This window comes from Myotis brandtii, unplaced genomic scaffold (genome assembly GCF_000412655.1).
Source record: "Myotis brandtii unplaced genomic scaffold, ASM41265v1 scaffold344, whole genome shotgun sequence".
Classification (NCBI taxonomy): domain Eukaryota; kingdom Metazoa; phylum Chordata; class Mammalia; order Chiroptera; family Vespertilionidae; genus Myotis; species Myotis brandtii.
The window spans coordinates 3,111,124-3,136,011 of record NW_005363247.1 but is presented as its reverse complement, the minus strand read 5'-3'; the positions used below and the strand labels follow the sequence as shown (position 1 = coordinate 3,136,011).

The following is a 24,888-nucleotide window of genomic DNA, read 5'->3' as shown; positions in this document are numbered from 1 at the left end:
GCACTGACCACCAGGGGACAGACGCTGTGACCAATAGGTGAGCTTGCTGCTGGGGTCTGGGCTGATTGGGACTGAGCGAGATGGGCCGGACATGCCCTGGAACCCTCCCATGGTCCCTCTCCGGCTGGCCAATGTCCCGTGTCCCTCCCCGGCCCCGATCATCCACTAGTGGGGTCCCTCGGCCTCACCTGTGCCCTTTTGCAACCCAGGACCCCTCGGGAGATGTCGGAGAGCCAGTTTTCGCTTGATCCCACAGGCCAGCCCGAGGGACCCCACTGGTGCATGAATTTGTGCACTGGGCCTCTAGTTATATCATAAAATCTAACAAAAACATCTAAAAATAATAAAACCTAATTCTGGCAGAACTCTGCTAGCATACGCATTTGTCATCAACATACATATCATAAGTAGTGCTAAAAACTCATTCTGTTTCTCCACAGAGAGAACTGAAAATATTTAACAAGGGCTCTAGGAATGGCCAAGTCCTTTGATCAAGTAATTCAATCTCAGGGCATCTACTGTGAATGGTAACTATCAGGCATAAACTCCCACTGCCAGCACTAGGTCACATTAGAGATGCTGCCCCTCCAGCTCACATCATCGATCCCCTCAGATCCTCAATGTTTTGACATTACAGAAGAAGAGAAAAGAAGAAGAAAGAGAACTAAGAAATATAAAAAGCACAAATTTGTATAATCCAAGTCTTCAAAGCTAGAGCCATTCGATTCTCAGATGTGATCATTTCTGGAAAAATACTGAAGACAAATGCAGTGGCAGTATACATGCCATACCTTCATACCTCAGGCCAGTGGCCCAATCACACCTTGTGAATGTTCATTCATTCACTCTCTCTCAAATAAAAAACACATTTTCTCAGTGATACATCTTACAGAATAAACTTACTCTATTAAAATAGTCATTTCTTCATCAACTTTCTATACTTCACAACAAACTTTTTTTTTCACTTTCAGTTCTCCAAAATAATTTTATCTGGAGCTATTTCTTTCATTTAAATTTTAGGATAGTGATTGGATTCACCAAAATGTTTCCAGTTTACATAAGATCTGATTATGTTTGCAACTATGAAATACCTTTTGTGGCCATTATTCTATGAAGTCAAATTTTTTTCTCACTAGATGATAGCTTCTACTTATTACTTTTTTTTTCTTAGGTAGGTCATGTGAAAAATGAGAAAGAGAGGAAGGGAAATAGGATGAAAGACACAAACGGAGAAGGGAGACAAAGAGACAGGGAGAATGCTAGAGAAACACAGCACAAACAAAAAATTAAGTGATCTCTTTCTCTTCCTCTTTCCCTCTGAATGTTTCAGTCCAAAAGCACAAGGCAGGCATTCACACTGGGGTGAGGGTAGGACACCAGTGATCAGCCCCAGGTGTTAGAACTTATGCAGGGTGAGGAGGACATTTCCATGATAGAAAAGCTTGCTATTGGATGGTGGGGTCTGTGAAGTAGGAGGGCATCCACATGGGGCAGGGGGTTGGCCTAGAGCAGGAAGCTTGAACCCTAGTGAGGTAAGAAAGGCAATCTCATTGTGGAAAGCAGGTCGAAGAAACAGTTGGAAAGTGGTCACATACAGGGAGAATTGATCAAATTAGTAAATAGATTAAAGATAATGGGAGCAGGCTTTCTCACTATAAGAGAAGGGAGGGACAGATATGGAAAGGGAGAAAACTGGAATGAACCCTGTGATATTAGATAGAAATGGAGATACTGGTGTAAACTAATGGTTTTCACTATACATAGTTGGACATAGAACTAGAGATGGGAAAGTTGTATGTATACATAGAAACATGCATACATACATATATTCTCTGCACACTAAGAGAACTAAAAGGAGCATAACTACAATAACAATAAGCACTCCTAGTGCCAGATCCTGGTTTCTAAATAACACTCTTCACTAAAAGGAACCAGGGCTTCCTGGAGAAATGGCTGATTCAGGGTTGTGACAGGAAAAGTACAAGATGAGTTTGGAACCTCTTGCTGGACCAGAAAGTAAGAAAATGTTCAAATAATAACAGGGACACATCAAAAAGACAAAGAAGTCATCTTGAACAAGACACCAATGGCCAAATCTAGGACAATTTAACTGCCAAAACAAATAATGATGCAAAACAAAACCCAATGTATTAAATAGAAATCATGAGTCCATACTGATAAATATATCAGTAAGATAATTGAAAGTCTGATGAGTAACAAGATACTTGCATATTTTAAAGTATCTTCCTCATAAAATTTACTAACTACAAAGAGGGAAAAGTAGAGTGGACAAGGCAGGCAGTCACCATCTAAATTGTGGTCAAAGTGAACATCACATAAAGGGACAAAACAAAATCATGTGTCAACTGCAGGGACATGATACAAGCTCAGAATCACCTTCCATGAAATTCCTGCCAAGGATGCAAACCCTGAATCTAATAATGATGAAACATTAAACAAGCCCCAAAATGAGGAACAGTCTACAAAATAACTAGTCTTATAATCTTCCATATCCTAAAGATCATGAAAGTCAAGGAAAGACTGAGGAACTGCTCCAAACTGAAGAGCTTAAAGAGACATGATAATGAAAAGCAATACATGATTCAGGAAATGATCATTTTGCTAGAAAGAAGAAAAATGGCACAACTGGAGAAATTTGAATGGGGCCTGAGGCAATGATTCTATTAATATTAAGTTCCTGGGTTTAATGGTTATACTGTGGTTATGTAGGAGAATGTCCTTATTTGTAGGAAAACACCAATGTTTTCATGGGTGATGAAATATCATGTCTTCAACTTACTCTCAAAAGGCTCAGGAAAAAAGAGCTCTTTGTAGTCCTAAAAGAATAAAATAAATATTAAAAAAGTTACAGTCCCTCCAATTTACTAAAGGTGAGGCCAAAACCTTCTAAGAGATGAAATATTGGGGTCAAAATATCCTACTTCATTTACAGTAGAAAGAAGAATGAAGAGCCTACCTTTTCGCCCTTGCAAATTGCCATTCATTGTGGCTAATAGCTTCAGAGAATTGTCAAACAGCCAGTTGGGCTCAGCCACCTACAGAATACATCTTCCCAACCAGTATGCCCAGCACCCTGCTAGGAGAGCAAGTGGTTACAGAACTCTTGATGTCCTATGCCCTTGGGTGTCTAGACGAGGCTTAGCATAGCTTTAGCTAGATTTTTATTCCTTACATAATATCATAATTTTCTATGTGTGCTGTATTGTGAAAAAAGGTTACAAATAATGCCACGGAGAATTCCAGGCACATGAAGTTTCAATACATATTCTTCACCCCACCCCCACAAGAAAGCAATGAAGCAATTTTGCTCTTGAACAGTCACAGATGCTATTTAAGTACTACTTGGCACCACTACTAGACAGAAGCCCTGAAACAACAGATCTGTCATAAAAGTACAAGTTATTTACCTGTTGAGTTAAAGAGAATTATATAAAAGTGCTCATCTGTTTCTGGGATATCATCTTCGTTAACGAATACAGATATTCTCTGCTCTCTACTTCCAACCTCAAAAACAAGCGTTTCTCCTTTTTCAACAGGAACAAAGTCTCCCTCTCTTGCGGTGGCCTTCCCGTCCATGGTAGCATATTGGACGGTGCAGACAACATCAACAGATCCATTTCTGAGAACTGTAAAGTCAGCAGTCTCACCTTCCTGAACCCTCACTATGCGAGGTTCTGAAATATTCACAAAGAAAAGAAGAAACATATGAGCTTTTAGTATTCCATCTACGTTTTCAGGTCATTTATGTTTCTTCGCATCCCCACAAGAAAGTCCCCCCAATGTATCTTTGCTTAAAGACTCACCTCTAGTCCCAAATCCTACATGAGACCTCCTTTGCTTACATCCAGCCAATGGTCTTTCTCTTAACCTAATTCCTACAGAATCCATTGTCTTCAAAACCCAATTTTGGTGAATTAAATACGATCTGAAATCCCCTGCCTACTATTTCATATACCTCATTTCCAAATGTAAACTGTAAGTTCCTTGAGAAAAGGCCCAGATATCTTATATTTTATGTTTGTCACAGGAGTTAGCAGAAGGTTGAACAAAAGACTAATTTATAAAATACATATTAACAAAGGTTACAAATATGCATCAATAAAATTGAAGTTTAAAAGATTCCTGCCATTGTAAACTGGATATCTTGCAAGATGGGCTTAAGAAAGTATTAGACACCATTTAATTCTCACAAATAAAACTAAAAGATGTATCATGTGGCAAAAGACAATTCTAAAGAAACCATTAAAGTGGCAAAAATGGAGAAACCTTGATTTATATGACCATTCAATATTAGTTGCTATAGTAAGTTACCATTATGTACAGTACCCAGGCCCTGAACTAGCTACACTGTGGACTGGAAGAAGTTACATGAAAAAATATTCATTTTTGCACAAAGGAAAGAAAATAACTTGGAGTTTGAAGGTGGGGTGAACAAAGCTAACAAAATAGTACTTACTATTTTTTTCCTTCAGAAGATGCTTAAAAATATTTGTTAAAACCTCAAGAAGATCAAATAATGATCATACAAACAAATAATAAAATTATATTTAAAGAAATATTAATTGTGCTTTATTAAAAATGTTCAGTTAAAAATAAATGAAAATGAACAAATATACTGTTTAAGAAAGACATACACTCACTCAAAAAAAAATAGCAATACCACCTGCAAAATAAATGGGGTCATCATTTCTTCTGATCCTCAGAATTGCAGTAGTCTTATTTCCTATTTTAGCTCCTCCAGTGGCATTAAGTAGGGTAATGGTGAATTCCTCCATTTCCTCTGGAATCTTTTGGAAAATGTCATACATGTTTTAAGTCAGGTGATTTGTACAAATAATTCCACTGTATATTCCTAAATTATTTTTATATTTTTAAAAATATAGCTGTAATAATGACAGTGCTAATGTTCATTTTCATTTCTGAGGCAGAATCACCCTAAATTATTCAAGTAGGACTCAGATCCCCAGAATTTTCATGTGCATTCATCCGAACAGCCACTTTATGTTGACTTGCCATAAAATGTACTGTAAATAGATATCTTGCTTTAAGTTAAAAATAAAAATACTACAGTCATACAATTTCTTTAAGAAAGTGGTATATATGTTGTTTATAAGAAAAAATAGAACAGAAAAATAACTCTTTGACATATTTAGAACTGAGTTCATAATAGTAACAGAAGTTCAGCTAACTCTCAAAGGCCACTTACAAATGTTACTGAAGTTTCACCCCAGTGTGTCATAAAGACCTCATTCCCATGTCCTAACAAGATGAGGTTGCCCACAGCTCTGAGCCTCTATGAATCCCCAGGTGGACACTGTTTCTCTTTCACTTCCTCCATATGAGCTGGACTTCTTCAGATGGCAAGAGTGTTAGATTTTGTCTCTATTGGGACAAGTTTGAACTAAAGGAGGTAGGCTTCAACAGCTGTTCAGAGCGTAGTTCCCCTCTGAAAGGTCCACTCCCACCGTTACTGAGTTCCTTCTCTGCATTATCAATGAGATGAACATCCGGATGGATCCATGATCCTTGTGGGCCACGACCCTGACTCTGAGAGTGCACCGTGGGATACGTGGTAGAAGGCACACTTGTTTTCAAAGGGTCTACGAACAACGCAAGCACTTCACCCCTCCCCCAACCATGACTCCCTGATATTTGACACCTATACAGTGTCACTGGCCACTATCAGTTCTAAGAGTAAAATGCCTTCAGGAAACCAAAAATAGTATTTCTCATTTGGGTTACAGTCAGACATTATCGTACCTGAGTTCTTTATCAATATATTCACAACAAAATATATTACCGGATGTTTAATTATGTAATAAAACAGAATTATTAAGCAATGACAAGTAAAGAGAATTATATACGCAATACTTACCTCATCTGGAAGGGAGTAAATGGTGATATTTTTTAAAAATTCCTGATCTCCAAAGAAAACAGTCCCTTGGACAGGAAATACATCTTGTGTAAAGTCTGGACTAACTACCCATGATATACTAACGTCATCAAAGTTGCCTCGATTTCTTATTATACCATAAACAGCTGTAAAATACAAATGTGTATAATATATGTGAGCATATATTAAACAATTCTAAAATGATGAATAAAGAAATTGCTCAAATAAGAAAACATAAAAATGAGATGACTTAAAAAAAAAGCCAATTATCTGCTTAGCATAGCCTGCAACGTACCTATAAAAATGCCTTAGCCTAGTCATCCCTCTGTAAGCATCTGATAAAATAAATGGATTTATCTTTTCTATCACAGCTTGGATTTTAAAAGTCATTCAGCATTGGAACGGAGTAGTGATTACTTAGATACACCTATCGAAAGTCCTATAAGGATATTTGCTAATATATGTAGCTAAAGGAAGCTGCAAAAAGTGATTTCTTTACCCAGAAAGATCTTGTTCTAAAAAATAAACTACTTCTCATTTCAGACCATTGCAATAGTCCCCTAGCACAGTGGTCGGCAAACCGAGGCTCACCGAGCCACATGCGGCTCTTTGGCCTCGTGGCATGGGCCACGAAGTTTCAATCGCACTGTACGTGTGTGCCCGCACGTGGTATTTTGTGGAAGAGCCACACTCAAGGGGCCAGTTTGCCGACCACTGCCCTAGCAGTTACTCTTAGTTTTAAAGTTTTTCCTATATGACTCGACTCATTCTTGAGTGTCTGAATCCTACCACATATCATTAACTGAAATCAAAATATAACTGAAGGCAACAGTATCATCACAATACTATGTATGAAATACAAAAAGTAATCCTAAATATCATTTTTAAAATACCAATTTTTGCACTCCATGTAATTTCTAAGATAGACAACTGAAAGTAAGTATATACTAAGAAAATGAATTTAAATTATTAATTTCCTCTTCAGTAAACAGTAATCCTATATAATAAAAGCCTAATATGCTACGTGTGCAGTCGTCTGGTTGGCCGTTCAACCAATCAAAGCATAATATGCTAATGATATGCTAAGGCCACTCAACCACTCGCTATGACAAGCACTGACAGTCACTATGACAGTCGCTATGACGTGCACTGATCACCAGGGGGCAGACGCTCCGACCGGTAGATTAGCTTGCTGCTGGGGTCCAGCTGATAGAGACTGAGTGAGATTGGCCAGACACGCCCTGGAGCCCTCCCACAATCCCTCCCAGGCTGGCCAACCTCCCGCATCACACCAGGCCTCTAGTAGAATAGAAGAAGCAAAATAAATTACCACTATAGATATCGTCTCCTTTACTTTCATTTATCGTAACAATTAGATCATCAGAAACAAATTCTATAATCCCATGAGGATCATCATTTTTTAGAATCGTTATATTGACCACAGTAGCACTTCCCAACTTGCTTTCCCGTTCACCATGGCTGCTGAGGACCACCCAATAGTGTTCATCCAACTAAAATGAACATGTCAAATTAGGAAAAATACAAATTTGAAGTTTTCAGAGCAAGTAAATAGATACATATATATTCAAGAATATTAATATAGTCAATTTTTCAGCAACATATAACTCACTCAATGTTGACAAAAGAGCTGATATTATTCCTTTAAAAAAGTTTACCATAGTATTACATATGACCCCTCTTTCCCCCCATTGACCCCTTGTAGCCTGCCCCAACCCCCGACCCAGGCCTTCACCATCCTATTGTCTGTGTCCATGGGTTATGCATACATGCATACAAGTTCTTTGGTTGATCCCTCCCCAACCACCCACCTTCTCCCGCCTTCCCTCTGAGATTCCACAGTCTGTTCCATGCTTCTATGTCTCTGGATCTATTTTGTTCATCAGTTTATTTTGTTCATTAAATTCCATACATGAGTGAAATCATGTGATACTTATCTTTCTCTGACTGGCTTATTTCACTTAGCATAATACTCTGCAGATCTTTATGTAGGACAAACTTACATCATTGAAATTTGAATGCTTTACTTTGTTTTTTAAGCTTGATTTTTTTTTCCCCCTTTTCAACCACAAGCATTTCTTAACCCATTCTTGCCCCCTTTCTTTCCTATAACTCCTGGTCATTGTTAAAAATATTTCTATTTAATAATATATGTACTAGATACTATCAACTTCCCACAAAAGCACAAGGAAAAAATAAAATCCCATACCTCTGGTATTCCATCCAATCTGCTTAGCAAGGTGATTACGATCTCTCTTTCCCCAGGTTTAAATTCCAGTACCCCTGTGTTTCCATAGAATTCATTGCTATCTCTTGGCTCTACCCTGTAGTGGAGAAACTGCTTAACGAGAGCTCCCCTGGATCGAATGATGCGGAGCTCTACAGATTCTCCTTCCTTAAAAAAACAAAACAACACAAAAATTCAAATTGTTGACGATTCTTCTGAAAATGTGAGTAGAGAACAGACTGAAGTTTCTTTCAACTTACTTTTATAATATAGGGTCCTCTGGAATCAGGAGAAAATTCAAAAATTCCCCCAGGATCATCATTTTCCAAAATAATCAGATCACGGCTAGTATATCCAGACTTCAGCACTTGATTTTCCACACTGACCCTGGAGAAGTCAGAGGAGAAAAAGGCACTCACGACCTATAATCTTACTTCTGAATTCTGCAGGCTTCTAAGGCAATATTTACAACACTTTCAGATAATTAATATGGAAGTTATTAGGAGTTTAAACCTTAAATTGATATGAGTGTATTAAAAATCACTTAACAGCAAAACAGCTTTACTCACAGCATTTATGAAAGAACTTCTGTTTCTGAATTTTTTTCCATTAAAACCAAACACTATATGTACACCAAGAATATAACAACCAAAGGTTTTAAATATGCTGTAATTTTATAAAGTACCAAATTTACAGATTTGTTTCAGTTTTAAGAAAACTTATTTGTAACATGTACTTAAAATATATTTAACTGAAATTGTTTTAACTCTATATATACTTGAATTTCTTTTAAAAATTCATTACATATGATTACATTAAATGAATAAAAGTTGAATAAGTAGAAGAAAGCCACATGAATCAAAAATAAACAAAATTGTGATTGGATTTTAGAAATATTTTGTGATATTTCATATGTTTCTATCACCTTGATTTTAATCTGATGCATTTTTCTTTTAGTATTAAAAAAAAACATAGTACATATAAAAATGGAATTGAATGGATCTCATATGTATGACATATTAGAACAATTCCCATACATTCCTCAAAAGGGTATATTAAAACAAGATGTTTTTTCTTATTTCTGGTTTTCATGTTCAGTGTATAATTAAAATGATCAAAGGAACTGGGACAAAAAGGCTCTGAGGGTTTGAAAGCCTGCATGCTCTTTGAGAATTCGCAATCTTGAAAGCTGCTCTAAACCTTTCCAAATGTCACTTTCTATTGAACCAAAACGTAGTCTTGAACAGACCTCAAAATCACAATGAAGCCACAATTAATATGTAGAAAGGATAGCTCACTTCCTATGCAATAGAGAATCTGAATTAGCATCCTTCCCTAGCTTTTGGAAACCTGACAACCAATAACTAGCATAGTATAGTGGCTACAGAAGGGATTAGTCAAAATAATAGGAAAGTTATTTGTTAATTGTTCATGGAGTCATGTAATTTTCATAGCAAATTTACCCATATTTCATTCACATCAATATTTTTATTAATTAAAAATTCTTCTGTCCACATAAGCTAGGAGACAGTATAACTGAATCAGAATATAATAATCAGATCACAGCTAGTATATCCAGTCTAAAAATCCATTTGAAGCATTAAACAAATAATTTGTTTTAACTTTCTTAAAATATGCTTACCCGAACATAAAAAGGCAAAATTTTTTTAAACTGAGAAAATGTAGGCAGAAATTGTTTGGATACACATCAATGGAAGAAATGAGAGTTTTTATTACAAATTCTCTGTTAAACAAACTATAAGATTTACAACAATGTTAGGTAAGAATTTCACAAAGCACAATAATTTTTCCCTATACTATGTGTAAACTATAAGGAAAGTTAAAGTTTTAAATTCTTCCTAATACGTAAATACACTAATTCTCAACCTTTTTACCAGACACCTTAAATGCATTCATAATTTAAAACTCAAGGGGACAAATGACTTCACATAAGCTCCCCTTTTCATTAAAAAATAAAAGTACACACAACGCATGCACAGGCAGGTGGACAAGCAGCATTTCTCAAGACCTGTGCTCATGCAGAACAGCAGCTGTATCCAAAACAATGGCTTGCAAAGCAAAATGTTGAATCACCAAAAACCAGGCGTTATGTTGCACACTTACCCAAAATACACGACAAACCTTTCAGTTTCTACTCTGTCAACACAAAAAGAAGCGTGGGAAGGGGAAATAAGAAACAGACACCATTTGCCAAAGTCTCACTGATACAGAAACTTAGAGTGGCAAGGTAAGAATAAATTGCCCCCTGTGAGCTAGTACTGTCCACTTTATGGGGACTCTGCACACTGGGTTCTTTGCTCTTGACAAATGCTAGCAAGGGGTTCGGCAGTTCCCACTTAGGGAACATGACCCCATGGCCAGCCAGCATGTAAAACCCATGGAAGACATTCCTTTCCAGGCCGGCTCCCAGGCGCTGTGGCCTGCCAAGCACTGTGCATGCTTACAAACCGCAGCAGCTGAGCAACTTTCATTCAGCCTGGCTTATAATTACTTAGTAGCTTTAATTAGTTTTTTGGGGGGAAAAACCCTCCATCCTCAGATCTAAAGCCAGTTTAGCTTTGAAAAAATAAAAACTCTATAAGCAGAGAAAAATATACCTCTCATTTGCACAGGAATATACTCAAGGCGCCATATCATTATATCATTTCATTATGACATCTATTTACTCAAATATAACTTTATATCAAGAAAGCTAGGCACTTTTTCAAATCCTCAATGAAGTGCATTTTCAAAACAGCATTGGAAAACACATGTCAAAATATACAGATCTCTGGCTTCACTTTTAAAGTCAAATGACACTATAAATAAAAGGTTATATAGCACATGTATCAAAATTTTAAAAAATAAATTGGAATAAAATTGTTAATTTGGGGAAAACTAAACAATAAAATATTTTAACTGGTATGGTATTAAAAGCATTATAATTTGTTTAATAACAGGGCAACTTTTACCTAAATTTGACATTAAAAGAAAACTATAAACTGTAAACACAATAGAGTGTTATTTTTTGTTGCAATATTATATTGTAACTTCTTTTAATCACATATACTAGGATTCATTCATTCTTTCATTTTAGTTTTATTAAAAATTTGCAAGCCTCAAATCAAAGATTTGATAAAATTATTTCAGGTAGCAGAGTTTATTCTCACATTTATTTAACTAAATATAAATATGTCTTTGAACACTCAAATGTAATTAGCTCATTCATGTTCATGCATAGAGGTAATACAAGTATGCATTAGTTACTAATTGAATAAAAACATTTTAGTATAATTTTGAACTAGTATCATCTATTTCAAAAGAGAGAAACCAATGATTTCTGAAATTCTCTACATCACTATTTGTATTTCCTTGTGAATATTTTTTACCAATAGGAAAGAGGAAAACCAACTTAAAATTATATTTAATTAATTTCAATGGTTTACATCAGGGGTCCTCAAACTTTTTAAACAGGGGGCCAGTTCCTGTCCCTCAACCGTTGGAGGGCCAGACTATAGTTTAAAAAAAAAAACTATGAACAAATTCCTATGCACACTGCACATATCTTATTTTGAAGTAAAAAAACAAAACGGGAACAAATACAACATTTGTATTTGCATATGGCCTGCGGGCCGTAGTTTGAGGACCCCTGGTTTACATGATAAGGTTAAAAATTACTATTCTGAAAGAATATGAAGAACAGTTACAATGAACTTGCAGAGGTAAAATTTAAATTATTCTTCAAACATTTAGTTCAGAGCAGAAACTCTCAGCTACATGTTTGGTTTATAATTACTGTTCATTTTGCTTTAGTTTTTTTAAGACTTTCCACTGATTTAGTAAGTACTTGAAACTAGCTTAAAGAAAAAAATATATAAGTGAAAAAAATGATAATTTTCAGTTTACATTTTACTACATTTAACTGATTTTTTATCATATGAAATTTTTTAAGGTTTAATGTAAAATACATATTGTAACCATTAAGTCACTTGGACAGTGGGTATGTGTTGTTTTTATTTTTTTGCTTTTTCTGTCAGCTTGTTTTGTTGTTGTTTTATTTTACTTTTAATATGAAAAAGAAAGTAAGCATAATGTGGTTCTGAAACCAAACCAACTGAACAGTGGATATTCAATAAAGTTCCTTACATTCTGTATTTTCTTTCTCATAAAAACACAATGACTCATCAGTTTTATGAAATGTGTTCATCAAAACACCTTCAAAGAAAAACCTACAAGAGTCTCATAGTAAAATATAGAAAGCAACAGGGGTCACATAAAATAATTCCTACTCTAGTCCTGATTAATATAGCACAAAATAATGCCTATTAAATGTATCTAAAAATTTTACTGTTTTAAAATATGAATTTATCAAAGCCCTCAAGTAACATTAACTTTAATATGTTAACATCTTTAACATAAAGAGAACTATAGTACATAAGTTTCATTTTGATTTTTTTTTAAATAACATCAATTAAATAGTTTTTTTTCATTTTTGGAAAGGTTTTCTGAATTACTGAAAAAAAAGACTGATGATTGTGATGTTTTCTTAATATAAATGACCCACTGAAAATGTTAATTAAATCCTTATTATTACTGAAAATAACTCTTAAATTTGTATTATTTTGATTCTCTGGAATATAAGCATTACTTAATGTTTAAATTCCATGAAAAAAAAGAGAGAATTTTATTATATGAAGATTAACAGTTTCTTTGAAGTCACTCAAAGGAGCTCTAATCCTCTCCCGTGTTGAAAATGAAGCTAGCAGAACAGTTTGCTTAATCTAATATTTTAGATTTGTTGCTGCCTCTATTTTTTAGTATAGCAATTTATTAGCTATGCTTAAGAGTTATTAAAAAAAAACTATGAACAAATTCCTATGCACACTGCACATATCTTATTTTGAAGTAAAAAAACAAAACGGGAACAAATACAACATTTGTATTTGCATATGGCCTGCGGGCCGTAGTTTGAGGACCCCTGGTTTACATGATAAGGTTAAAAATTACTATTCTGAAAGAATATGAAGAACAGTTACAATGAACTTGCAGAGGTAAAATTTAAATTATTCTTCAAACATTTAGTTCAGAGCAGAAACTCTCAGCTACATGTTTGGTTTATAATTACTGTTCATTTTGCTTTAGTTTTTTTAAGACTTTCCACTGATTTAGTAAGTACTTGAAACTAGCTTAAAGAAAAAAATGATAATTTTCAGTTTACATTTTCCTACATTTAACTGATTTTTTATCATATGAAATTTTTTAAGGTTTAATGTAAAATACATATTGTAACCATTAAGTCACTTGGACAGTGTGTATGTGTTGTTTTTATTTTTTTGCTTTTTTTGTCGGCTTGTTTTGTTATTGTTGTTTTGTTTTACTTTTAATATGAAAAAGAAAGTAAGCATAATGTGGTTCTGGAAGCAAACCAACTGAACAGTGGATATTCAATAAAGTTCCCTACATTCTGTATTTGCTTTCTCATAAAAACACAATGACTCATCAGTTTTATGAAATGTGTTCATCAAAACACCTTCAAAGAAAAACCTACAAGAGTCTCATAGTAAAATATAGAAAGCAACAGGGGTCACATAAAATAATTCCTACTCTAGTCCTGACTAATATAGTACAAAATAATGCCTATTAAATTTATCTATAAATTTTACTGTTTTAAAATATGAATTTATCAAAGCCTTCAAGTAACATTAACTTTAATATGTTAACATCTTTAACATAAAGAGAACTATAGTACCTAAGTTTCATTTTGATTTTTTTTTAAATAACATCTATTAAATAGGTTTTTATTTTTATTTTTGGAAAGGTTTTCTGAATTACTGAAAAAAAAGACTGATGATTGTGATGTTTTCTTAATATAAATGACCCACTGAAAAATGTTAATTAAATCCTTATTATTACTGAAAATAACTCTTAAATTTGTATTATTTTGATTCTCTGGAATATAAGCATTACTTAATGTTTAAATTCCATGAAAAAAAAGAGAGAATTTTATTATATGAAGATTAACAGTTTCTTTGAAGTCACTCAAAGGAGCTCTAATCCTCTCCCGTGTTGAAAATGAAGCTAGCAGAACAGTTTGCTTAATCTAATATTTTAGATTTGTTGCTGCCTATATTTTTTAGTATAGCAACATATTAGCTATGCTTAAGATTTATTTGAAACCAGCTATAAGTTCTCTATCAAATCTTTCCTCACAATGAATAGCAGGGTAAAAGTTCATGATGTCAAAATATTTACAGTCTAACCAGAAGCCATCAATAAACAAAGGAATAGTTAGGAGCCCAGCATATTATCTCTTAGTTTTTTCTTTTTACTTTATAAGGAGAAAAGAATTGAGGCAAAAAAAAACACCAAAATTATTTCTGAAAATTCGAATATATAAATGTTACTGAGCGTTACCAAAATGGCTTATTACCTGTCTAGAGAAAGTGTTACTGTCTCATTCATTTCCGGTATGTCATCAGCTTTGACAGTAATGTTGATTGTTGTGTCACTTTGGCCAGATAAAAATACAACAGAGCCATTAAAGGGACCTATATCGTCCAGGGTCACTGCTTTTGAATTAGAGCCAGAGGGCTTCAAACTCCAATAGACAGTAGCCTGGCCATCAGTTCCATCCCGATGTAAGGGAATGTATACCTTATAAAGAAAAAACAAAAAAGAACAATTTCTTATATACTCACATACTATCTATGCTTTTCAGTGATTGCGTTCACATGTTATTATATGAATATATGTATTCTTTATAGAAAATTAAACTGTTAAAGGGCATTAAAAACATGTGCACAAGCCTTTTCCTTAAGCTTGGAAATAATTTTAGATAGAACTATATTTATCAGTTTTTGTTCATCAAATTACTAACAAAATTGCCCCCACCAAAAAAGATGCCTAACCAGAGATGTCTTAACAAAAAGACTTAAATATTTTAAAAGACAGGATGATGAAAAAACATAGAACAATTTGACTAAAAAGTAAATTTCAATCTGAGGTTCTCTAAAAAATGAAATTAATCTAATGTCACAATATAAACAAAAATAAACCTTTGTGAGATTACAATGAGAAAATTATGTTTCATAAAATACATCCTAAAATGATAGGTGGCAACATAAGAAAATAATGTAAGTAACAATAAGAAATGTTTCTAACCAATATAATAAATGCAGTTCAAACAAAATCAGATATTCAAATCATGGCTCTGGGTTACCTTGGGCAAGTTACTTAACCTCTCTGATCTCAGTTTCCACATGTGACATGAAATTAGTGATTCCCTGTTTTCCAAGTTTGTGGTGAAGATTACAGTACATCTCCACAGTATGAACGAAATAAATAAAAGCTATTATAATAATTCTGAAACAAATTGGTAATTTTACTTAAGTGTAGTACACATTAAATCTATAATAAAAGGACACCATAGATCATGATGTTTTTCAAACAAAGAATATAAATGATTATTTAATTGTAGACACGTTATTCTGTTTAAACTCCTAAATAAGGTATCCTCTTTGCTCTTTGCCCTTCAACACAGTCCATCTTTGAAAAATTAAAAATTAAAAGAAGACATTTTCCTCACTAACCATTCTGTGAATTTGGCTGGAAATGGTCAGGGCTGGAGACTAAAGCGCAAAGATTCTTAGGGAAGAAGAAAATGTAACAGAGGGTTGTAGCCTTAAATGACCAGAGGGAGTGGGCCAGTCCAGGCTGTAGATGGGACAAAGAGAAACTCCCACTTTCTCTGCAGTTTCCCAGGAGGGAAAGAATGAAAGTTCATGGAGCCCAAAACTTTTCCCCCAAAAGCTAATTTCCAAGGGAAGTACATAAAATGGTAAATTTATAGCTTTATAAGATACATGAATAAAATGAATCCACACTTTAAGAAAAAGCTAAATCCTTTTTAGTAGGTTTCCTTTTTTAGAAGATAGCAGTATATTAAGAAGAAGAATAAAAAATGAAAACTATCTTGAAAAATGGAGCTCCTCTGCCAATATATAGAATCAAATACATAAACAAAGGAAGTTGTGGCCACCATATTTTGACATGAGGCTTTGATATCGAAAATTGCTCTCCTCATTCCTGATCTGAACCTCAAACCAATTTAAATCATATGTAAGTGTCTGAGACCTGGAAGGGTCAATGTAATATGGTTCAGGAAATGGTAGAACTGAAGGTCACTAGATAGATGGTGGGAAAATTCAACCAGGGTAGGGGCAGAGGGAGGGATGTTGTATCTGTGAGCATGCTTTTGTGTGGCGTGGGGTATGGGAGTAACCAATAATTTGCCCACATATATAATACAAAATTCCTAAGATTAGGCATTCCACAATTTTACCATCATCACCTCCACTACCAAGCATGCTGTAGTGGATGGCAGGCATGATTAGCTTTCAGAAATGAATGAGTGAAATGCACCTGTGGTATATACCACTTAGCATCGATATAGATATAGATATAGATATAGATATAGATATAGATATAGACATAGATATATATATATATCACTAGAGGCCTGATGCACGAAATTCGTGCATGCGGGGGGAGGGGGGGTCCCTCAGCCCGGCTTGCGCCCTCTCGCAATGTGGGACCCCTCACTCCTAACCGCCTGCCTGCTCGCTCCTTACCGCTTGGCTTGCTGCTCCTTACCACCCACCTGCTCGCACCTTACTGCTTGGCTCACCACTTGGCTGCCGCAGACACAGGAGAGGCTCCCGCCACTGCTGCTGCACTCACCAGCCGTGAGCCCAGCTTCTGGCTGAGCAGTGCTCCTGCTGTGGGAGTGCACTGATCACCAAGGGGCAGCTGCTGCGTTGAGCATCTGCCCCCTGGTGGTCAGTGCATGTCATAGCGACTGGTCGTTATGGTCGTTCCACTGTAACAGTCGCTGGGCTTTTATATATGTAGATGTTTTGGCTATCACTCTATCACATGTCATAGCATTACCCAAAAGCAGCCACATCAAAAAAATACTGCTTTTGCTGTGAGCAAATAAAATCTAATTTTATTTTATCGAATATGAAAAAAGATTATGGAAAATCACACATTCATCAGTTACTTATTTCAAACTACATATTGAAGATGGCTGTAAATGGTAAAGCTTTTCACTACCTATTAACTTTATATGCTAACCCTCTAAAAAAATTAGTGTCTGTACAATATCTCAAACTCAGTAGGCCCCATTGATAAGAGAAAGCCTACTTACCATTTCAGCAGGGGAATCTTCTGGTTCATGCAAAATGATCGGAAGGTTGCTAATAAAGCCAATTTCTCCATTTGCAATATCTGAAGTAACCGCTAAAGAAATATTGCGGATTTTCCCAAATCTAGGACTGATAGGTGGAATTGGGGGATTTATGTTCACCAACTCCACAGTTTCCAACTATAATAAACAAAACAAAAAAGGAACAGAAATTTTAAAATAAAAAAGTCTTAATTGCATGGGGCAACAGAGTAAACATGGATAAAGGCTACCAATAACTTAGCAACTTCATTCTCTTTCTTCTTCGCTCTCCATCCTGTTTCAATCTCCTGCACTGGCTTCTTGAGCTCCTTCTGCTCCTCAGTTATTATTATTTCCCAGAGTTTTTTCTAAGCTCTTTATCTTATAATTTTATACCCTCTTTCTAATAATCTCTAGATATCTCCTGCAAATGTCAAAAAGTTTATAAACCACCGCTATTAGATACGACATAAATGTCACATAGAAACTTTGCAGATAAAATATCAAAAATTGAAATCACTATCTCTGTTTCATGTCCCCTCACCACTACCACCACCAGCACCACCATCTGCTCTTCTTCCTTGTTACCTATACCCAGCCATCTTGACCTTAAAGCCAAGTGTCAGAGAGTTGTCCACATCTCTTTCCTCTCTTCCACTGGTCCACATCTCTACTCAATCACCCAAACCCCTTCTCTGCCAGAGAATATACAACCATTGAAACTCCAAATGTGACTTAGTATGCCTTTATATTTAAAGAAATGCAACACCTGTAAAACATGGAGTGTCCCTGTAATTAATGAACATGACCACCACAGTAACTTTGATGGTGCTCTCCTCATCCAGAATAGCCTCCCTGCATCATTTCACAAGTCCAAAGTATACCTGCTCTTAAAGACCAATTACATTTCCCTCTCTTCCATGAAGATTTCCTTGGATCTTCTAGCCCTTTTTATTCTATTTGTTTTGGAACTTCTATTGTTATTCTAACTAAACTTAGACTTAATTATAAATTTCACACATTGCTTGCTTATGATCATTATGTGTGTTACAGATTTTCACTTCCCAACAGGATTATAGAGTTCTTGTGAGTTTGTGTCCTTCTCAGTATTTTCCCAATACTTGACAAAGATCTCAAACTGCAGCAGCTACACAAGAAATATTTGTTGATTTATCTCTCCAACATAAACTGAGCTCTGTAGGAATCTTGATCTATCACAAATTTTCAACATTTAATATTCTAACTTTTCAAAATCCAACTTATCAATCTTCACAGTATTCACTTAAATGTAAAAATAATCATTATAGGACTGCAAAAAGCATAGCAATTTTAAGTTAAAAAGCAGTTTTAAACTTAACAAAACATTATGGATCTCTCACTTAAGAGCTCTCTATTACGCTTTGTAATGTGGAAACAACTGTAATTTAAGTGGGTTTTCCACAAGTGGACTGGACTGGTACTGATCCCTCATATACTCTTAAAATTTTTTTATGAACACTATACATTTTAAAGGGCAAAATACATGCCTTTTAAAAAATGTCACACGCCGAACCGGTTTGGCTCAGTGGATAGAGTGACGGCCTGCGGACTCAAGGGTCCCAGGTTTGATTCCGGTCAAGAGCATGTACCTTGGTTGCGGGCACATCCCCAGTAGGGGGTGTGCAGGAGGCAGCTGGTCGATCTCTCTCATCGATGTTTCTAACTCTCTATCCCTCTCCCTTCTTCTCTGTAAAAAATCAATAAAATATATTTTTAAAAAAAAAGAAAAAATGTCACACATTTTGCCTTGAAAATCATATACAGGAGAAAGATATTAAAAATTCAATATTTGGTAAACATACATTTGAATCAATGAAAAAAGAAATTAGATTGACAAATTTTGCCAAAAATTAGTATATAAACTGAGTCAAGTAAAATAAAATGTGTGATTCCTTAGTATATTGAATTTACCTTATAAAATAAATAAAATATAAATAGCTAAAACCACACAGTATAACTGTTATTCTTTCTAGAGAAAAGGAATATCTATATACCCATACACATATATATTTATCTTTAAGAAGAGCACAAAGAATAAAATAAAATATGTATATTTGAATGGCATAAAATATAAAGTATGCATTGTTTAGAGGCAAAGATGTTGGTAAAATACACTGGTCATAGGTAAGCACATGTCTGTGAATGAACATTCTCATTCCCATGTATTCACAAAGCGCTAAACTGGTAATACTGTTTAAAACATGAAGGGGAAAAAAAACTCAATATAATTTTCTTTAAAACTTTCTAAAAAGAAAGAAAGAAAATAAGTCATATTTACATTTATCAAAAGTTAAAGAATTCTAAAAAAAAAGTTAAAGAATTCTAAATACCATATTTTGAAAATTTTAAAGAAAGAAGGTATAGAAGGCTATAAAATGAACTGATTAAAAAGAAAATGCTAATTTTACATAGCTTATTTCCTGGTCTCTAAGCCTTTTTGTCTGGGTTCCTTAAGCATCTGCTAAATCAAACTGTTCCATTCATACAGAGTTGTTCTTTGCTTTCAGACAGTTTGCAACTGGGGCGGCACATTAGTAACCCCAAGCTTGCCAAAAGTTGTATCTCAGACTGATGTATGTAGCTGAGAGGATCACTGAAGAATGAGGAGCTCATGTCTCAGATTCTCCTTTCTTCAGTTTCATTCAACTTTCCATCAGAGTCTGATGCCTCCTATTCTTGAGTTGCTCATCCATTATGCACTATACAAACTACACAACCTTCTCATTCCAACCAGCCTTCCAGGACCTACAGCTATTTTGAACCTCAAGAAACTGTGTCAGTGACTAATAATGCCTTTTTTCCCTACAGTGTTAAATTAAATGTCTGCACAGTGAGAGCTTTGTTTTTTAACTGAATATGCAAACAGATAAAGAACTGAATTCAGAATTAGTGGTGCAAACAGATTTCCAACATGGGATCACCAAAAATTCAGACTTTACATGATTCTTCAAGTGTTACCTTACTTTTCAAGTGTCATCAAAAACAAATTGTCATGTTCATGTAGAATGTTGAAACATAAACTAGCTAGGATAATATCTGACCCTATCTAAGTTTCTTAATAAGGTTTTGTTTACTTAAGGATTCTCTGCAGCTACTTGGCTAGAGAAATTGAAAGATATTTTTAAAAAACTAAAAGTTTAATATAAAAGGCTACTAATATTGTCATCCATAGTAAAAAGTGGTTGAGGCAGCATAAGAAATCAGAAAACTAGACTGGGAACAGAAAAGTCCTCTACAAATCAAAATCAACATTTCTGCATTATCAGTCTTCAAACTCCTATCTCGTTACTGCAGCCACTGTAGGAATGCCAGGATGCCCAGGCCTCCACGGAGCAAAAAGCAACTGTGTAAAATCTTTGCTTCGTTTCACTTATTTTAATAAGTTGGTTCTCATATGAGTTGTGACCTATGCAAAACTGGAGAGACAGAAGGGAGAACTGAACGCTGAGATAATAGAAACACAAAAACCTTAAACATATGCTACAAATTAAACGTTTATGTCCCCCCAGAATTCATATGTTGAAACCCTAATCCCCAATAATGATGGTATTTGGAGATGGGACCTTTGGGAGGTAGAGCCCTTGTGATGAAATTAGTGCCCTTATAAGAAGAGATAGCGCCCTAACGGGTTTGGCTCAGTGGATAGAGTGTCGGCCTGCGGACTGAAGGGTCCCAGGTTTGATTCCGGTCAAGGGCATGTACCTTGGTTGCAGGCACATCCCCAGTAGGGGGTGTGCAGGAGGCAGCTGATCGATGTTTCTAACTCTCCCTCTCCCTTCCTCTCTGTAAAAAATCAATAAAATATTTTTTTTTAAAAAAAAAAATAAAGAAGAGATAGCAAAGAGCTTGCTTCTTCTGGCTCTCCACTACGTGAGGACACACCAAGAAGACAGCAGTCTCCAAACCAGGAGGCCAGCCTCACCAGAACCCCTCCAAACCAGGACACCGGCCTCCAGGACTGTGAGAAATGAATGTCTATGGTTGAAGCCACCAGGCTATGGTATTCTTTGTGGCAGTCTCAACTGACTGAGACAATGCACACTAATGAGAACGCTCGGAGTCGAGAAGACACCGATAGCAGAGAAGGTAGAGAGTGCTCACACCAAAAATAAAACAAAAGACAAACACCTCCACTCAATTCTGAAATTTCACTTGACAAGTTTTTGTCTCCCAAAGGTTCTTGGAAATCGCTAAGTTTGGAAATGCCACCCTAAGGGAAATCTGGTGAAATCAGTATACATTTCCATATACTAATAAAACTAACTTTGAAGTTAGTATAAAGCCAAACATAAAGGTCTTTTTAAAATCTCTAAACATATTTTCATATGTGTTCTGCTGGCAGCGTTCTAGTTGCTTTAACTTCCTGCCAGGGTATGGGCTTGACCGCTTGCTTAATTCCACTTCACAGACCCAGATCACCCCGCCCCCCAGCGAGCTCACAAGAGCGTTCCACAGGAAGCAGGGGAAACAAACAATTGTAAATGATTCCCTGTTCTGTTCACCCATCTCTCCAAAAAGCGAAAGGCAAGGGCCCTCCAAAGAGTGGGTTATCCTCATAGACAAAAATATGCAGCATATCAGAATTTCCTCATTTTGAGGAGACAATAAAATAATAACAGTAATAATAAAAAATAAAGATGATGAACAGGATGTTCTGCCACTAGTAACAAAGCTTTGGGAACACTGGAAAATCATCTCCCTCTGGGTGGGCATATTATAAAAAGGCATCCCCTACAAATTATATATCCCTGTAACAGGTCACCCACTAGACCCCTTCACCAGGAATTGTCAAGAAATTCAGAAACAGTACAAGCATGAGTGGTGGACCAGATTAAAAAAAATACAAGAGTCTTCAGAATGAAAGTGCATGGCAAGGACCTGTGAAATTTAGAATACCAAGAAGATGTAAAAAAAAAAAAGCTTTCAGAGATAAAGAACAAGTTATCTGCTTTATTTTTTGCCATCAAATTTCATGTCAGCAACAATAGAAATTAAAAAACAAACCTTCCCAAGTAGTAAAGAAAAAATTATTTTAATATAGAAATTTTTACCTAGCCAAATTATCAATGCATAAAATTTCATCTTTAGATGCTCAAAGACTCAAAAAGTTTACCTTGCACATATATTTTCTGCACATGTATTTGAGGGTAGATATATTACAACAAAACTTAAAACACAACTTCAGGAAAAGGCAAGAGATCAAGGAAATTCAAAAGCTCAGTAAAAAAGCTCCCAGTGCAAGGATGGTACAACATCCGTAAATCAATAAACGTGATACATCACATAAACAAATTGAAAGAAAAAAACCACATGGTCATATCAATTGATGCAGAAAAAGCATTCGACAAAATCCAACACCCATTTTTGATAAAAACTCTCAGCAAGGTGGGAATAGAAGGATCATACCTCAACATAATAAAAGCCATATATGACAAACCCACAGCCAACATCATACTCAATGGACAAAAACTAACACCATTTCCCCTAAAAACAGGAACAAGACAGGGATGCCCACTCTCACCACTCCTCTTCAACATAGTCCTGGAAGTATTAGCCATTGCAATTAGACAAGAAGAAGAAATAAAAGGCATCCAAATTGGAAAAGAGGAAGTAAAACTGTCCTTATTTGCAGACGACATGATATTATACATACAAAACCCTAGAGACTCCATCAAAAAACTACTAGACTTAATACATGAATTTGGCAATGTAGCAGGATACAAAATTAACCCCAAGAAATCTGAGGCATTTCTATACACCAATAGTGAACTTTCAGAAAGAGAGATTATAAAAACAATCCCATTTACCATCGCACCAAAAAAATTAAGCTACCTAGGAATAAACTTAACTAAAGAGGTAAAAGACCTCTACTCAGAAAACTACAGGACATTGAAAAAAGAGATAGAGGAAGACATAAAGAGATGGAAGAACATACCATGTTCTTGGATTGGTAGAATCAACATCATTAAAATGTCCATACTACCCAAAGCAATCTATAAATTCAACGCACTTCCCATTAAAATACCAATGGCCTACTTCAAAGATCTAGAACGAACTCTCCAAAAATTCATCTGGAATAAAAAAAGACCCCGAATAGCTGCAGCGATCCTGAGAAAGAACAAAGTAGGTGGGATCTCAATGCCAGATATCAAGCTGTATTACAAAGCCACTGTTCTCAAAACTGCCTGGTACTGGCACAAGAACAGACATATAGATCAATGGAATAGAATAGAGACCCCAGAAATCAGCCCCAACCAATACGCTCAATTAATATTTGACAAAGGAGGCAAGAACATACAATGGAGCCAAGATAGTCTCTTCAATAAATGGTGTTGGGAAAATTGGACAGATATATGCAAGAAAATGAAACTAGACCACCAACTTACACCATACACAAGAATAAACTCAAAATGGATAAAGGACTTAAATGTACGACAGGAAACCATAAAAATTCTAGAAGAATCCAAAGGCAACAAAATCTCAGACATATGCCAAAGCAATTTCTTCACTGATACAGCTCCTAGGGCAGTTGAAACTAAAGAGAAAATGAACAAATGGGACTACATCAAAATAAAAAGCTTCTGCACAGCAAAAGAAACCATCAACAAAACAACAAGAAAACCCACTGCGTGGGAAAACATATTTGCCAACGTCATATCTGATAAGGGCCTAATCTCCAAAATTTATAGGGAACTCATACAACTTAACAAAAAGAAGATAAACAATCCAATCAAAAAATGGGCAAAGGATCTAAATAGACACCTTTCAAAAGAGGACATTCAGAAAGCCAAGAGACATATGAAAACATGCTCAAAGTCACTAATCATCCGAGAGATGCAAATCAAAACAACAATGAGGTACCATCTCACACCTGTCAGAATGGCTATCATCAACAAATCAACAAACGACAAGTGCTGGAGAGGATGTGGAGAAAAAGGAACACTTGTGCACTGCTGGTGGGAATGCAGACTGGTGCAGCCACTATGGAAGACAGTATGGAGTTTCCTCAAAAAGCTGGAAATGGAACTCCCATTTGACCCTGTGATCCCACTTCTAGGAATATATCCCAAGAAACCAGAAACACCAATCAGAAAGGATATGTGCACCCATATGTTCATAGCAGCACAATTCACCATAGCTAAGATCTGGAAACAGCCTAAGTGCCCATCAGTAGATGAATGGATTAGAAAACTGTGGTACATCTACACGATGGAATACTATGCTGCTGTAAAAAAGAAGGAACTCTTACCATTTGCAACAGCATGGATGGAACTGGAGAGCATTATGCTAAGTGAAATAAGCCAGTCAATGAAGGAAAAATACCACATGATCTCACACATTCATGGATAATAGAGACCATTATAAACTTTTGAACAATAATAGATACAGAGGCAGAGCTGCCTCAAACAGATTGTCAAACTGCAGCGGGAAGGCTGGGGAGGGTTGGGGGGCAGGAGGGAAGGG

General features: G+C 35.6%; 1 protein-coding gene across 1 annotated transcript in view; it reads right to left on the bottom strand.

Annotated features, from left to right (window-relative positions):
* Nucleotides 1–24,888, bottom strand: part of ADGRV1 (adhesion G protein-coupled receptor V1) — a 462,684-nt gene that overhangs the window by 399,724 nt on the left and 38,072 nt on the right. The window contains exons 10-17 of the mRNA XM_005871499.2: nucleotides 17,368–17,544; nucleotides 14,590–14,813; nucleotides 8,420–8,546; nucleotides 8,142–8,327; nucleotides 7,245–7,425; nucleotides 5,897–6,060; nucleotides 4,685–4,808; nucleotides 3,429–3,695 (exon numbers count right to left, since the gene is read on the bottom strand). Of these exons, the coding sequence (XP_005871561.2) occupies nucleotides 3,429–3,695; nucleotides 4,685–4,808; nucleotides 5,897–6,060; nucleotides 7,245–7,425; nucleotides 8,142–8,327; nucleotides 8,420–8,546; nucleotides 14,590–14,813; nucleotides 17,368–17,544 (1,450 nt within the window). The remainder of the gene's footprint in view (nucleotides 1–3,428; nucleotides 3,696–4,684; nucleotides 4,809–5,896; nucleotides 6,061–7,244; nucleotides 7,426–8,141; nucleotides 8,328–8,419; nucleotides 8,547–14,589; nucleotides 14,814–17,367; nucleotides 17,545–24,888) is intronic.